Genomic DNA, 18681 nt, shown 5'->3' on the forward strand with positions numbered 1-18681 from the left:
AGAATACAAATACAGTCAGGGAGTTTCAAGTTTCTTTAATAGTTGTCATACAGAAGTACAGAATACTTTTATACAAAATGCTTCTTACTGTTACGCTCCAGAGACTGTGCAAGACAAGATAAGTATGAAATAAAATAACATAGTATAGCATGTAAATTAGAAGTAAAAAAAATGAGGTCACAGTGTTCAGTATAGACATATGTACAATGTTCGATGCAGAATAGACGTAACTGAGTTACCATATAATATACTATGCAGTGTACTAATATACAATACTATATAGTGCAAGGCAGAAATGGGATGAGGTGCAATTTAGGTACAATTTACAGTAAGGTGTACGAGTTGTAGTAGTAGTAGTAGTAGTAGTAGTAGTAGTAGTAGTTTATTGAGTCATCATCTCACACAACACAATACAATATGCACAATCATTTAACAATATTTGATTGTACAGTGACTGGAAAAGGTACAGACTGAAGCATAATGCTTATACATGCCTGTCCTATATTCTTAACAAAATTAAGACTCCAAAACAGTATTCTAAAAGAAAATAGCAAAAAAAAAACTGTATTATTCACCTTTGTAGTTTTCACAAATAGCTTTACAAACCATTTTCTTAAAAACCAAAAGCGAATGACTCTGATTCTTAACTGTATATCAGCGTTGTTGTTCCACAAGTTAACCCCAATAATAGAAACACACCTCCTTTTAATCCCTTTCTTAGCTTTTTTAACAGTAAATGTACATGCATTCTATATACATATACATTATATAATATACATTCTAAGATATGTATATACATTCTCAAATATACAGTAATATATACTGTAAAATGTACAGTAATAAGTGTCAAATTGTCTATTTAAAAAAAAAAAGTAAAAGTCCAGGAGCATTATGCCAGAGTTGTCCTCTGTGCCCAGCAGCAGAATCGGTGCGTTTTTAACGTCAGAAACGTGAACCCAATTTACACAATGAGAGGCTATTTTTACCTCCTTTGTTCTCGTCCTTGAAGCTCGGGTGGAGAGAAATGCAACCCCCCCCCCCCCCCCCCCCCACATCAAGGAGCGGGGAGCGCTCCTCTGGTTCTGCTCCCTCGGGCTGTGAGGAAATTGAATGGAAACGTGACCGTGTGGCGCCTCCTCTTTGTGCTCTGCCCTGCCGTCTGGTCCAGGGGCTCCCCCTGCTGGCGGAGGCTGGCCGCGCAGCGCTGTCAAGAATCACAATCGGAAAGATTCTTTATTGCCAAGTAGTCTTACACACACACACACACACACACACACACACACACACACACACACACACACACACACACACACACACACACACATAGGTACATACACGGAATTTGATTTGGACGTTTTCGGTGCGACATTAACGGACACAATTACGGTAGATTAATGAAAATGAAAGGTAGAATAAGATGAAATGGAATATAAACTACATTTAAATAGAAGTAGAATAGAATAGAATTATAAAATAAAAATAGGCCAGGGCTGTACAATTGTGCACGGTGTGGTCGAGTATATACACTAATTATTAATATTATTAATATTAATATAATATAATATATTAATTAATAACCATATACCGTACTTTTCGCACTATAAGCCGCACCTGACTATAAGCCGCAGCAGCTAAATTGAATGATGTGTACATATATAAGCCGCACTGGACTATAAGCCGCAGGTGTTTTAATGATTAATTACCATATGTAATTAGCATTGGGACACAATACTGTCGGACAAATAACACGAATTAACTCATTTACAAGTTGTATTAAGTTTGGCAAATAAGGGAACAGATAAATAACATTTCAATGCAGTCAAAAAAGCAATATTTTGATTTTTACATTTTCGGGTTTGGTCACGTCGAGTCACATATAAGCCGCACCGTTATATAAGCCGCAGGGTCGAAAAATGGGGGGAAAAGCCGCGGCTTATAGTCCGAAAAGTACGGTATATACACTAATTAGAATACAAATAAAAAGCGTTGTGCAATTGAGCAGGAATGTAAGTGAAAGTAAATAATGTAGTAAAGAATGAACAAGTATGAAGAGTTTTGATTGTATATATACAAATATATAGTCCAGTAATGTAACACAGTGGGGGGTGTCAGTGGCCTTGTTGACGAGGCTCACTGCAGAGGAAGCTGTTCTCGTTGACGAGGCTCACTGCAGAGGAAGCTGTTCTTGTTGACGAGGCTCACTGCAGAGGAAGCTGTTCTTGTTGACGAGGCTCACTGCAGAGGAAGCTGTTCTTGTTGACGAGGCTCACTGCAGAGGAAGCTGTTCTCGTTGACGAGGCTCACTGCAGAGGAAGCTGTTCTTGTTGACGAGGCTCACTGCAGAGGAAGCTGTTCTCGTTGACGAGGCTCACTGCAGAGGAAGCTGTTCTTGTGGACGAGGCTCACTGCAGAGGAAGCTGTTCTTGTTGACGAGGCTCACTGCAGAGGAAGCTGCTCTTGTTGACGAGGCTCACTGCAGAGGAAGCTGTTCTTGTTGACGAGGCTCACTGCAGAGGAAGCTGTTCTCGTTGACGAGGCTCACTGCAGAGGAAGCTGTTCTTGTTGACGAGGCTCACTGCAGAGGAAGCTGTTCTTGTTGACGAGGCTCACTGCAGAGGAAGCTGTTCTTGTTGACGAGGCTCACTGCAGAGGAAGCTGTTCTTGTTGACGAGGCTCACTGCAGAGGAAGCTGTTCTTGTTGATGAGGCTCACTGCAGAGGAAGCTGTTCTCGTTGATGAAGCTCACTGCAGAGGAAGCTGTTCTTGTTGACGAGGCTCACTGCAGAGGAAGCTGTTCTTGTCGACGAGGCTCACTGCAGAGGAAGCTGTTCTTGTAGACGAGGCTCACTGCAGAGGAAGCTGTTCTTGTAGACGAGGCTCACTGCAGAGGAAGCTGTTCTTGTTGACGAGGCTCACTGCAGAGGAAGCTGTTCTTGTTGACGAGGCTCACTGCAGAGGAAGCTGTTCTTGTAGACGAGGCTCACTGCAGAGGAAGCTGTTCTTGTTGACGAGGCTCACTGCAGAGGAAGCTGTTCTTGTTGACGAGGCTCACTGCAGAGGAAGCTGTTCTTGTTGACGAGGCTCACTGCAGAGGAAGCTGTTCTTGTTGACGAGGCTCACTGCAGAGGAAGCTGTTCTTGTTGATGAGGCTCACTGCAGAAGAAGCTGTTCTTGTTGACGAGGCTCACTGCAGAGGAAGCTGTTCTCGTTGACGAAGCTCACTGCAGAGGAAGCTGTTCTTGTTGATGAGGCTCACTGCAGAGGAAGCTGTTCTCGTTGACGAGGCTCACTGCAGAGGAAGCTGTTCTTGTTGACGAGGCTCACTGCAGAGGAAGCTGTTCTTGTTGACGAGGCTCACTGCAGGGGAAGCTGTTCTCGTTGACGAGGCTCACTGCAGAGGGAGCTGTTCTTGTTGACGAGGCTCACTGCAGAGGAAGCTGTTCTTGTTGATGAGGCTCACTGCAGAGGAAGCTGTTCTCGTTGACGAGGCTCACTGCAGGGGAAGCTGTTCTCGTTGACGAGGCTCACTGCAGAGGAAGCTGTTCTTGTTGACGAGGCTCACTGCAGAGGAAGCTGTTCTTGTAGACGAGGCTCACTGCAGAGGAAGCTGCCTGTTCTTGTTGACGAGGCTCACTGCAGAGGAAGCTGTTCTTGTAGACGAGGCTCACTGCAGAGGAAGCTGTTCTCGTTGACGAGGCTCACTGCAGAGGAAGCTGTTCTTGTTGACGAGGCTCACTGCAGAGGAAGCTGTTCTTGTTGACGAGGCTCACTGCAGGGGAAGCTGTTCTCGTTGACGAGGCTCACTGCAGAGGGAGCTGTTCTTGTTGACGAGGCTCACTGCAGAGGAAGCTGTTCTTGTTGATGAGGCTCACTGCAGAGGAAGCTGTTCTCGTTGACGAGGCTCACTGCAGGGGAAGCTGTTCTCGTTGACGAGGCTCACTGCAGAGGAAGCTGTTCTTGTTGACGAGGCTCACTGCAGAGGAAGCTGTTCTTGTAGACGAGGCTCACTGCAGAGGAAGCTGCCTGTTCTTGTTGACGAGGCTCACTGCAGAGGAAGCTGTTCTTGTAGACGAGGCTCACTGCAGAGGAAGCTGTTCTCGTTGGTGAGGCTCACTGCAGAGGAAGCTGTTCTTGTTGACGAGGCTCACTGCAGAGGAAGCTGTTCTTGTAGACGAGGCTCACTGCAGAGGAAGCTGTTCTTGTAGACGAGGCTCACTGCAGAGGAAGCTGTTCTTGTAGACGAGGCTCACTGCAGAGGAAGCTGTTCTTGTTGACGAGGCTCAGTGCAGAAGAGGCTGTTCTTGTTGGTGAGGCTCACTGCAGAGGAAGCTGTTCTCGTTGACGAGGCTCACTGCAGAGGAAGCTGTTCTTGTTGACGAGGCTCACTGCAGACGAAGCTGTTCTTGTTGACGAGGCTCACTGCAGAGGAAGCCATACCACCTTCTGGGGAAATACTACCTCTGGACTACTAACTACTACAGAAAAACTTGAGTAACAAATTTGTCTACAACTCAAGGTCAGACCTATGTCACTCTATTACGTTAGCACTCAAATAGAATTTTCTTTCTGCAATTAGGAACGTCAGAATGTCATCTTTCAAAAGAGACCAGGCTCATGCATGTGCTATAAGGATAAAGTATGTTGTTTTGGTTTGCAAAAAAAGTATGCAGTCCTCAAAAACGAAAACTAAAATGGCCAGGGAAACTACTCATTGCAGGTTAAGGGGTAGTAGTACATTTCAAAGTAGACACTTTTTGACTTTTACTCAAGTGTGTTTTTAGCCAGATACTCTGCCTTTGGTCTGAAACAGATTGTGACCGGGGTGGTTAGGGTTATATTAGGGCTTCAGGGTCCTGGAGGCATACAGGACTTGGAGACGTACAGGTCCTGGAGGCGTCTATTCGAATACCAACCGGTTCATGCTTCCGCGTTCGTGTTTTGCGCTCTGATTGGCCACTGACGTTTCTCGTCGCGCCAATCGTGTGATGCCGGTTTCTTTCACCGGTTAAGCTTAGGCGCTCTTTCGAAGTTGGTTAAGGTTAGAGTTTGTCTTAGAGCATGGCGATAGAACGCCTGCCCTGATTCCGACCGTTAAGCTTAGGCCCTCTTTCAAAGTTGGTTAAGGTTAGAGTTTGTCTTTAGAGCAGGGCGATAGACCACCTGCCCTGATTCCAAACTCTAACCTTAACCAACTTCGAAAGAGTCGCCTAAGCTTAACCGGTGATAAACTAGGCGTTAGGTCGTTTGCGCTGCAGACCTACGGCGCGGTCGACCCGGGTTCGTCTCCCGAGCCCGGACGTACATTTGCTGCATGTCCTCCCCCCATATCTTCAACCGATCTTCCGCTCCCTGCTCTTTGACGCGCCGTGTTCTCTCTCTCTCTCTCTCTCTCTCTCTCTCTCTCTCTCTCTCTCTCTCTCTCTCTCTCTCTCTCTCTCTCTCTCTGCAGGCCGGAGGAGGAGAGCGAGGATGAGTCGCTGCCCCGCGGTGGGGGCAGACAGAACCAGGACCTGTACCGGGTCCACATGCCCAGCCTCTACAGCTGCGGCAGCAGCTACGGCAGCGAGACCAGCATCCCGGCCGCGGCCCACACCGTCAGCAACGCCCCGGTCACCGAGTACATGTGAGTCGGGCGCTGTAGATGTTTAGTATTGATTGATTGATTGAAAATTGTATTAACCCTTTCACATAGGTATATATGTAACGATGCGACCTCACGACGATTAATTTCGATTACGATTATTCAGGCAACGATTCAATGCATCATGAAATCTCTTCATTTGACCACGATTCGATTAATTTTAGATACATTTTCTATCAGTTAATTCCCCAAAAAATTTTGAATACACAAATGTGGCTGGGGGAACTGATTCACTCAGCATGAATGGACTATAGGTCAATAAAAACAATACGCACAAAAAGAAATACATAAAAAAAGAATTATATATATTTTTTTATTTAGATTATAATCGATTCTAACATTTTCAAATCGATGCAGTTAAATTGTCACATTAGAATCGATGCATTTCGATTAATCGATGCATCGTTACACCCCTACTGCCACACTACAGAAGGTTAACCCTTTACTATGACACTACCGACGGTTAACCGTCGGTAGTGTGATAGTAAAGGGTTAACCTTCTGTAGTGTGGCAGTGAAAGGGTTAACCTTGCTGTTGTGTGGCAGTGAAAGGGTTAACCGTCTGTGAAAGGGTTAACTGTTTGGTAGTGCGGCAGTGAAAGGGTTAACAGATTGCGGAATGGGTACAGTAACACAGTACGGCTCAATACACACAATTGTTAAGGGGATGCAGACCAGAGAAAGACTTTCGTCTTGGTTACATCAGGGTCCCCCATTTTCAATTCATCAGGACATATATGACATACATGACATACAGATATACGGTACTGTTACATTTATGACATACAAGATATACAAATATACAGTACTGTTTAAGAGACAGAGATCATAAAAGAAAATATATACATGATGTTAGTAGATGTTAGTAAATGTTGTTGATGATTGATACCATATAAACTCTGAACTTCTTTCTGAAATGAAACAAGAAGAAAAAAACAATAACCTAACTGTAACTGAGGGGTACAATTCCCTGACTGTATTGATAAGTATGGTATCATTAAACCACTACCGTCTTATGTACTTTAATTACTGGCCATACAGTACATGATATATAAATATGATGAACACTTCCCACAATGAATCGGTTCCACACAAAGTTGTAATTAAGTATTTATTTACATTTAGTCATTTAGCTGACGCTTTTATCCAAAGCGACTTACAAGTTCTGTACGACAAGCCATCAGGAAGGGCACAACTCTATCAGCTGAGCAACAATGTTCATCAAAGTGTTGAGTGCTACAGTGTAGGTTAGTTTATTAGGACAAGTGCATGACAGTACGGTTAGTTAGGGTTAGATTTTTTTTTTTTTTTTCTTTTTTTTTTTTTTATTGCAGCAAAAGGTACATAATATACTTCTCTAATTTACTTTGAATGCACTTATAAGGCAAAGAAATGTGCGTAGGCAAATCAATAATGAATGTCCATTCTCTGGTTACGCAGGAGGTAATTATACAACCTGAATCTTAGGGAATTATATCTATGGTACACTAGTGATATATAGCGGGAGATACTGGAAGGGTCCCCCCGGTTGTAAGCCAGCAGGGGTAGAGGATCTGTCGGTAGTAGAGCCTGGGTCAACGATGATAAGGAGACTCCGAGTACGGGAGACGGTGCAATAAGATCTTGATCCACAGACGAATACAGCTGTTCTCCGTAGCCTGTTGATCCACAGGGAAGAAAGCTAGCCTGCCTCAGGCTCTCTGAGGCGCAGACTCGACGTGGCTCCTCACAGGGTAAATCCCACACACGTGTAGGCGTCGGCGATTCTCCGCTCCATTAATCACAGGACCAAAAGCAAATATAATCCAGCCGCAAAGGGCTATGTAGTCATCGGGTAGATTAATCCAGTGTACATGTCCACACGGTTCTCGTCTAGGGCTCCTCGGGTGAAAGCGCCTTGAAGCAGCCCAGCCTGGATAAGCACTCTAGCTGATACGAGGAAGCGTTGGTGATGCTGGTCACTGTAGAACTTTAGCCGCACGATACACTATACACAAATAGACTATTACTGACTTAATAGAAATATGTCGCACTCGACGGTATAGCGCCAAACTCTGACAATTCAGTTATTAATTCGCACGCGGTCTCAATGCTCTATTTGGGGCCAAACAGGCCATACTTCACCGCACGTCGTATCGTGGGTGAGGCTTCAACTTATTGGGTAACATACTTCTGTATTCACCTGCGCCATATTTATATGCACGGCGAACAATCTAGTGCCAACCTCATTTCTGTCTCGTATTCTTGGGCAAGGCCGGGCATGTACAGACATGTCTTGACGGTGGCTTTGAACCTGACTCTGGAGGCATGGCCTTGGCGCCTGTGGACCGCTGTCCAATAGGAGAATTAAATATTATGGTCTGTACTAGGCTAAAGGGATATTCCGTGTATATGTACAAGGAATATACAAGGGATATCAAACGATATACAAATATTATGCAATATATATCAATCAATAAATATATATATTCGGTTTAATCTGATCCTTTGTAACACTAACCGTCTTACTGTCTTCTACTATCATGCACTCTTCCATTATATAATCTTCCTTGCCTATATTACTACCTACTATACTAATATGTAGGGCTGCAACGATTAGTCGACGAGATATTGTTGCGTCGATTAGTCATAAAAAAATAAAAATAAAAAATTATATATATATATATATATATTTTTTTTTTGTTGCACTACCTATCTTTGTGAAAGTGGCTTCTCAGCTCTGGTCCAGCCAGCTGAAGACTTCTTAGCTTAACATAACAGACCGACAGTAAGTTTGGGGGAACTAATGGGATAACTGGGGATGTTGTTTGGTCCTGACAAGAGTCTCAAAGCAACTCTGAGGAGGTTATGCTCAATGTCCAATCTGTTCCTCTGCTCTGTCTTCAGCTGGACCAGAGCTGAGAAGCCACTTTCACAAAGATAGGTAGTGAAAAAAATTTAATAAAAATACATGTTTTTTTTGTTTGTTTTTTTATAAATATAATTGTTTTTCGATTAGTCGACTAATCGAAAAAATAATCAACAGATTAGTCGACTACCAAAATAGTAATTAGTTGCAGCCCTACTAATATGTCTCTCTACTACTCTGCACTCAACACTGCAGCGCCCAAGTTGCAGCACTGTTTGATGAACATTGTTACTCAGCTGATAGAGTTGTGCCCTTCCTGCTGACCTGTTGTATCTTCCTGCTGACTTGTTGTACCTTCCTGGTGACTTGTTGTACCTTCCTGCTGACTTGTTGTACCTTCCTGCTGACTTGTTGTACCTTCCTGCTGACTTGTTGTACCTTCCTGCTGACTTGTTGTACCTTCCTGCTGACTTGTTGTACCTTCCTGCTGACTTGTTGTACCTTCCTGCTGACTTGTTGTACCTTCCTGCTGACTTGTTGTACCTTCCTGCTGACTTGTTGTATCTTCCTGCTGACTTGTTGTACCTTCCTGCTGACTTGTTGTACCTTCCTGCTGACTTGTTGTACCTTCCTGCTGACTTGTTGTACCTTCCTGCTGACTTGTTGTACCTTCCTGCTGACTTGTTGTACCTTCCTGCTGACTTGTTGTACCTTCCTGCTGACTTGTTGTACCTTCCTGCTGACTTGTTGTACCTTCCTGCTGACTTGTTGTACCTTCCTGCTGACTTGTTGTACCTTCCTGCTGACTTGTCGTACAGAACTTGTACAGTAAGTCCCTTTGGATAAAAGCATTCAGCTGAATTACTAAATGTAAATGTACAAATGTACTACCTTGCCTACACCCTAGGCTCTGTTACACATACTGTATGAACTTTGAACTCTGGTGCCTACACCCTAGGCTCTGTTACACATACTGTATTAACTTTGAACTATGTTGCCTATACACAAACAGTGAAACTGAGGAAAATGCCTTTAAAGTTCTTTGACCAACCAGCGATTTTGTAGTTACTGCAATTCTTTATACCCCCCTCTTTCTCTTGAACTCTGAAACGTTGTCGCAAGATAAAACGGATATTGAGAAGTTAAATGTATAACTACATTTAGAAAATAATTGTAGTTGCTGCAGTTACCTTCTGCAAGGCAGTGTAGCACAAGGGGTCATGATATCGTACACTGTGTATAATGGGGGGGGGGGGGGGGGTGACAGTGGCTCAGGAGGTAGAGCGGTCATCTGGTAGTTGATTCAAGATTCAAGATTGTTTATTGTCATGTGCACAGTTAAACAGACAGTTTGCCGTACAATGAAAATCGTACTTTGCTAGTCCGCCAATACTTAAAAAAAAATTGTTATAGCGAGTGCTATGAAAAATAAGGTAAAAATGTATATATATTTTTTAAAGGATATAAGATATATACAAGGCACAGTGAGTAACATTGCACGTTCCGATTCAGCGGTTTACAATATAAAATGGAGGTGATGATGACGGTACAGCAGCAGTTAAAAAGTGTCTTTCTTTAGTGATTCATAGTTCACTAAAGTTAGTTGGAAGCCGGTTCCCGTTTCGATTTGCCCTTTTAAAAAATTTAAATAAAAACAATTAAAGACGGCGTGGGGAGTGAAGAGGAACCGATGCGTTATGTCCTTCACACCCTCGTGCGTGGCGGCGGCGCGGCGAGAGCCTCGAGGAACGTGAGAGAGAGAGAGCATGTGTGTCGAGGCGCTGAGGTCTGTGTCGAGGCCTGTTGTGTTTTAAGAGCTCCCCAGAGAGCGGCTCGCTTCTCCCCCCGCCGTAGGGAAGCCAAGTCGTGGCAGTGATGCAGCTGTTCCCCTCCTCCAGCTGTGGTGCCTTTGAAACCCAAGGCCGCCAGCCTCACCAGTGAACCCGGGGATTAGGGGTGAGGCGAGGGCGGGGGCGGGGGGAGGGGAGGGGGCGGTCTTACTCCCTCCCTGCATCTGCCAGGCCGCGCTGTGCCGCTCATACCCCCCCGGCGGTATGGCGTCGTTGCGTGTGTGACACGGGTTACGCTGTTTAGTGTCTGTAAAAGTTAGCGTGTGAGTCGACGGCGCTTTTTTTACGGGGGGCTTGTTATTTGGTGTCAGCTTTTGGGGGGGCGGGTGGGGGGGGGGCGACGAGATGAGGGATGTTGTGGCGCTTCCTCTTCCTGGTTCTGACGGAGAGCGTGTGCTTGTTGTTTCTCTCTCTCTCTCTCTCCGCAGGACTCAGAACGCCGCCAACTTCCCGAACCCGCGCTGCGAGAACACGCCCCTGATCGAGCGGGAGTCTCCTCCCCCCACGGTGAGTGTTGACGCCGCGCTCCTCGAGTCCACAGAGAGAGAGAGAGCCTCCTGTGGGGCCACGTGGTACTACACTACAGTACATCACACTACACTACATCACACTACACTACATCACACTACACTACATCACACTACACTACATCACACTACACTACATCACACTACAGTACATCACACTACATCACACTACACTACATCACACTACATCACACTACACTACATCACACTACACTACATCACACTACACTACATCACACTACACTACATCACACTACACTACATCACACTACACTACATCACACTACACTACATCACACTACATCACACTACACTACATCACACTACAGTACATCACACTACACTACATCACACTACACTACATCACACTACACTACATCACACTACACTACATCACACTACACTACATCACACTACACTACATCACACTACATCACACTACACTACATCACACTACACTACATCACACTACACTACATCACACTACACTACATCACACTACATCACACTACACTACATCACACTACACTACATCACACTACATCACACTACACTACATCACACTACATCACACTACACTACATCACACTACAGTACATCACACTACAGTACATCACACTACACTACATCACACTACACTACATCACACTACAGTACATCACACTACACTACATCACACTACAGTACATCACACTACACTACATCACACTACACTACATCACACTACACTACATCACACTACACTACATCACACTACAGTACATCACACTACACTACATCACACTACACTACATCACACTACAGTACATCACACTACACTACATCACACTACACTACATCACACTACAGTACATCACACTACACTACATCACACTACAGTACATCACACTACACTACATCACACTACACTACATCACACTACACTACATCACACTACACTACATCACACTACACTACATCACACTACACTACATCACACTACACTACATCACACTACATCACACTACATCACACTACATCACACTACACTACATCACACTACACTACATCACACTACAGTACATCACACTACACTACATCACACTACACTACATCACACTACACTACATCACACTACACTACATCACACTACACTACATCACACTACACTACATCACACTACACTACATCACACTACACTACATCACACTACATCACACTACACTACATCACACTACACTACATCACACTACAGTACATCACACTACACTACATCACACTACACTACATCACACTACACTACATCACACTACACTACACTACATCACACTACACTACATCACACTACACTACATCACACTACACTACATCACACTACATCACACTACAGTACATCACACTACACTACATCACACTACATCACACTACAGTACATCACACTACACTACATCACACTACATCACACTACAGTACATCACACTACACTACATCACACTACATCACACTACAGTACATCACACTACACTACATCACACTACATCACTACACTACATCACACTACACTACATCACACTACACTACACTACATCACACTACACTACATCACACTACACTACATCACACTACACTACATCACACTACATCACACTACATCACACTACAGTACATCACACTACACTACATCACACTACATCACACTACACTACATCACACTACACTACATCACACTACACTACACTACATCACACTACACTACACTACACTACATCACACTACACTACATCACACTACAGTACATCACACTACACTACATCACACTACACTACATCACACTACACTACATCACACTACAGTACATCACACTACACTACATCACACTACACTACATCACACTACATCACACTACACTACATCACACTACACTACATCACACTACAGTACATCACACTACAGTACATCACACTACAGTACATCACACTACACTACATCACACTACATCACACTACACTACATCACACTACACTACATCACACTACACTACATCACACTACACCACACCACACTACACTACATCACACTACACTACATCACACTACACTACATCACACTACACTACATCACACTACACTACATCACACTACACTACATCACACTACACTACATCACACTACATTTACATCACACTACACTACATCACACTACACTACATCATACTACACTACATCACACTACACTACATCACACTACACTACATCACACTACATCACACTACACTACATCACACTACACTACATCACACTACACTACATCACACTACACTACATCACACTACATCACACTACATCACACTACATCACACTACACTACATCACACTACACTACATCACACTACAGTACATCACACTACACTACATCACACTACACTACATCACACTACACTACATCACACTACACTACATCACACTACACTACATCACACTACACTACATCACACTACACTACATCACACTACACTACATCACACTACATCACACTACACTACATCACACTACACTACATCACACTACAGTACATCACACTACACTACATCACACTACACTACATCACACTACACTACATCACACTACACTACACTACATCACACTACACTACATCACACTACACTACATCACACTACACTACATCACACTACATCACACTACATCACACTACAGTACATCACACTACACTACATCACACTACATCACACTACAGTACATCACACTACACTACATCACACTACATCACACTACAGTACATCACACTACACTACATCACACTACATCACACTACAGTACATCACACTACACTACATCACACTACATCACTACACTACATCACACTACACTACATCACACTACACTACACTACATCACACTACACTACATCACACTACACTACATCACACTACACTACATCACACTACACTACATCACACTACACTACATCACACTACAGTACAGTACATCACACTACACTACATCACACTACATCACACTACACTACATCACACTACACTACATCACACTACACTACACTACATCACACTACACTACACTACACTACATCACACTACACTACATCACACTACAGTACATTATACTACACTACATCACACTACACTACATCACACTACATCACATCACACTACAGTACATCACACTACAGTACATTATACTACAGTACATCACACTACAGTACATCACACTACAGTACATTATACTACAGTACATCACACTACAGTACATCACACTACAGTACATTATACTACAGTACATCACACTACAGTACATCACACTACACTACATCACACTACACTACATCACACTACACTACATCACACTACATCACATCACACTACAGTACATTATACTACAGTACAGTAAGTCCCTTTGGATAAAAGCATTCAGCTGAATTACTAAATGTAAATGTACAAATGTACTACCTTGCCTACACACCCTAGGCTCTGTTACACATACTGTATGAACTTTGAACTCTGTTGCCTATTGGCAAACAAGTGAAACTGAGGGAAATGCCTTTAAAGTTCTTTGACCAACCAGTGATTTTGTAGTTACTGCAATTCTCTATACCCCTCTTTCTCTTGAACTCTGAAACGTTGTCGCAAGATAAAACGGATATTGAGAAGTTAAATGTATAACTACCTTTAGAAAATAATTGTAGTTGCTGCAGTTACCTTCTGCAGGGCAGTGTAGCACAAGGGGTCATGATAGTGTACACTACATCACACTACACTACATCACACTACAGTACATCACACTACACTACATCACACTACAGTACATCACACTACACTACATCACACTACACTACATCACACTACACTACATCACACTACACTACATCACACTACAGTACATCACACTACACTACATCACACTACACTACATCACACTACAGTACATCACACTACACTACATCACACTACACTACATCACACTACAGTACATCACACTACACTACATCACACTACAGTACATCACACTACACTACATCACACTACACTACATCACACTACACTACATCACACTACACTACATCACACTACACTACATCACACTACACTACATCACACTACATCACACTACATCACACTACATCACACTACACTACATCACACTACACTACATCACACTACAGTACATCACACTACACTACATCACACTACACTACATCACACTACACTACATCACACTACACTACATCACACTACACTACATCACACTACAGTACAGTACATCACACTACACTACATCACACTACATCACACTACACTACATCACACTACACTACATCACACTACACTACACTACATCACACTACACTACACTACACTACATCACACTACACTACATCACACTACAGTACATCACACTACACTACATCACACTACACTACATCACACTACAGTACATCACACTACACTACATCACACTACACTACATCACACTACATCACACTACACTACATCACACTACACTACATCACACTACAGTACATCACACTACAGTACATCACACTACAGTACATCACACTACACTACATCACACTACATCACACTACACTACATCACACTACACTACATCACACTACACTACATCACACTACACCACACCACACTACACTACATCACACTACACTACATCACACTACACTACATCACACTACACTACATCACACTACACTACATCACACTACACTACATCACACTACACTACATCACACTACATTTACATCACACTACACTACATCACACTACACTACATCATACTACACTACATCACACTACACTACATCACACTACACTACATCACACTACATCACACTACACTACATCACACTACACTACATCACACTACACTACATCACACTACAGTACATCACACTACACTACATCACACTACACTACATCACACTACACTACATCACACTACACTACATCACACTACAGTACATCACACTACACTACATCACACTACACTACATCACACTACAGTACATCACACTACACTACATCACACTACAGTACATCACACTACAGTACATCACACTACACTACATCACACTACACTACATCACACTACAGTACATTATACTACACTACATCACACTACACTACATCACACTACATCACATCACACTACAGTACATCACACTACAGTACATTATACTACAGTACATCACACTACAGTACATCACACTACAGTACATTATACTATAGTACATCACACTACAGTACATCACACTACAGTACATTATACTACAGTACATCACACTACAGTACATCACACTACACTACATCACACTACAGTACATCATACTACACTACATCACACTACACTACATCACACTACACTACATCACACTACATCACATCACACTACAGTACATTATACTACAGTACATCACACTACAGTACATCACACTACAGTACATTATACTACAGTACATCACACTACAGTACATCACACTACAGTACATTATACTACAGTACATCACACTACACTACATCACACTACACTAAATCACACTACAGTACATCATACTACACTACATCACACTACACTACATCACACTACACTACATCACACTACACTACATCACACTACACTACATCACACTACACTACATCACACTACACTACATCACACTACAGTACATCACACTACACTACATCACACTACACTACATCACACTACAGTACATCTACAGTACATTATACTACGTACAGTACATCACACTACATCACACTACAGTACATCATACTACACTACATATTGGGGTGTAACGGTACACAAAAACCACGGTTCGGTACGTACCTCAGTTTTGAAGTCACGGTTCGGTACGGGTTTTCGGTACAGTGGGGGGACATTTTGGCTTTCCATGTTCCACTCAGGGGGGATGTGGTGTGCCGTAACTAATTGTACTTGTAGGGCTGTCAACGAATATTCTATATTGAAATTAATAATCGACTTGTAAAGAAAATTATAATAATTATATTAGATTGTGAAAAAAAACAGCCCCCGGTGGGCGGTCGTTAGTGGTTAACATACTGTTGTATTAGCTCGGTACACAGCCGTACGGTACGGTGCGGTACACACTGAAACGGTTCGATACGTGTACCTTTACACCCCCCTACTACATAATACTACAGTGCTCCCACACAAAGCTCATGTAATGTAGATCTCGGCCAACTTTGGGAAGCACTTTGGGTAACGGTTGAGTTTAGTGTTCAGTGTCATGTCATGTAATAATGAAGTGTTTTCCAGGAGCCTCTGCTTGTCCGTTCAGATGAGATTCTTTAGACACTTGGGCGTTGTAAGGAAATCACAGGCTTTTGTCAACATAATTAACATGGACTGCCTTTCTCAACATATTACTTGAATACATCGGAACCACATGAAGATGAGATTTGCGTTTATTATGTGTCATCGCCACGTGTCACTGAGCATCAGAAGAGAGCCCTCTTCGCTCAGCGTGGCATGTGGTTCACGGCTGGCTGTGGAAACATCGTCGGAAACTAATCTGGAATGAATGGCATTTTTTTTTTTTTTTTTTTATTGTGGAGCGATTTTATTTCATTTCATTTCAAACCTTTATTTCAACTCGTAAGACACTTGAGGTTTTACCCTCATTTACAGTGACGACGAGCTTACAAAACAAAGACACGGTCTATCAGCCATTTCATACGTATAGGCACAGTGAGAGAATAAACGATAGAAAACAAGCTAAGACAGTTACGAGTCGACACACGGTGGTCGGAGATCATGCTTTTTAAATGCAGCGAGGAGAAGGAAGAACCTTCAGAGTCAGTCGGAGGACGTCCCAGGTGTCGGAAGCGTCAAAGGAAAAAGCAGAACTTCTCCTGGTTCAGGGCAAACTGGAGGAACCCTAAGAACCAACCAGTCATTTGAACGTGTAGAATAGGTTCCAAGGGGTGTGACGGTGGCTCGGGATGTAGAGCAGTCGTCTGGTAATCCGGAGGTTCCTGGTTCGATTCCCGCTCCTACCCGGACAGCGTGTCGAAGCGTCCTTGAGCAAGACACTTAACCCCTAACTAACCGCTCCCGATGAGCAGGTCGGCACTCCGCCGTCGGTGTGTGAGCGTGTGAGTGAATGGGTCAAATCTGAGGAACAAATTGTAAAAAGCGCTTTGGATAACACCCATTTAACATTCCAAGATTCCATTCTAACAGTGCTGTGATGTGAGGGGGGAGTGTATCAATAAGGGCTTTAAAAAAAATAAATGAATACCAACGATGATTCAAGTTTCAAGTTTCAAGTTTCTTTAATAGTTGTCATACAGAAGTACAGAATACTTTTGTACAAAATGCTTCTTACTGTTGTCTTGAGTAGTTAGTTTCCCGTGGCAGTGGTGTCTTCATCGCTCCTGATTCACATCAACGTGGCTGATTACCACTGGTGCGGATTAGAGCTGTCAAAATTGGCCAAAAATGACATTTGAATATTCCTTAAAAAAAAGGATGATATTCGACGATATTCTATTTTTCTATTTTTGTGCATATTTTTATTTTAAAAAACAAATATATAATTTTTTTTTTGTTATTTCCGTTGTCGTTATTGTTGTTGTTGTTACTATGTCCTGTGAAGTCCTGTTTATTGTTGTTGTTACTGTATTGTGTTGTTTAAAAAAAATCATACATTTTTACAATTGAATGTATGTTTTTTTTTAACTATTCGATTATAAATTAAAATATGTAATATTCGTCGACGGCCCTAGTGCAGTCATTCCACGACCACGCGATCGCCCCCCCCCCCC

General features: G+C 42.8%; 1 protein-coding gene across 1 annotated transcript in view; it reads left to right on the forward strand.

Moving 5' to 3' along the window:
• Positions 1 to 18681, forward strand: part of ttyh3a (tweety family member 3a) — a gene marked incomplete at its 3' end in the record, with an annotated part of 98673 nt that overhangs the window by 73022 nt on the left and 6970 nt on the right. The window contains 2 exon segments of the mRNA XM_084328330.1: positions 5450 to 5623; positions 10767 to 10845. Of these exon segments, the coding sequence (XP_084184456.1) occupies positions 5450 to 5623; positions 10767 to 10845 (253 nt within the window).

Source organism: Notolepis coatsorum (assembly GCF_963971535.1).
Source record: "Notolepis coatsorum genome assembly, chromosome: 14".
Classification (NCBI taxonomy): domain Eukaryota; kingdom Metazoa; phylum Chordata; class Actinopteri; order Aulopiformes; family Paralepididae; genus Notolepis; species Notolepis coatsorum.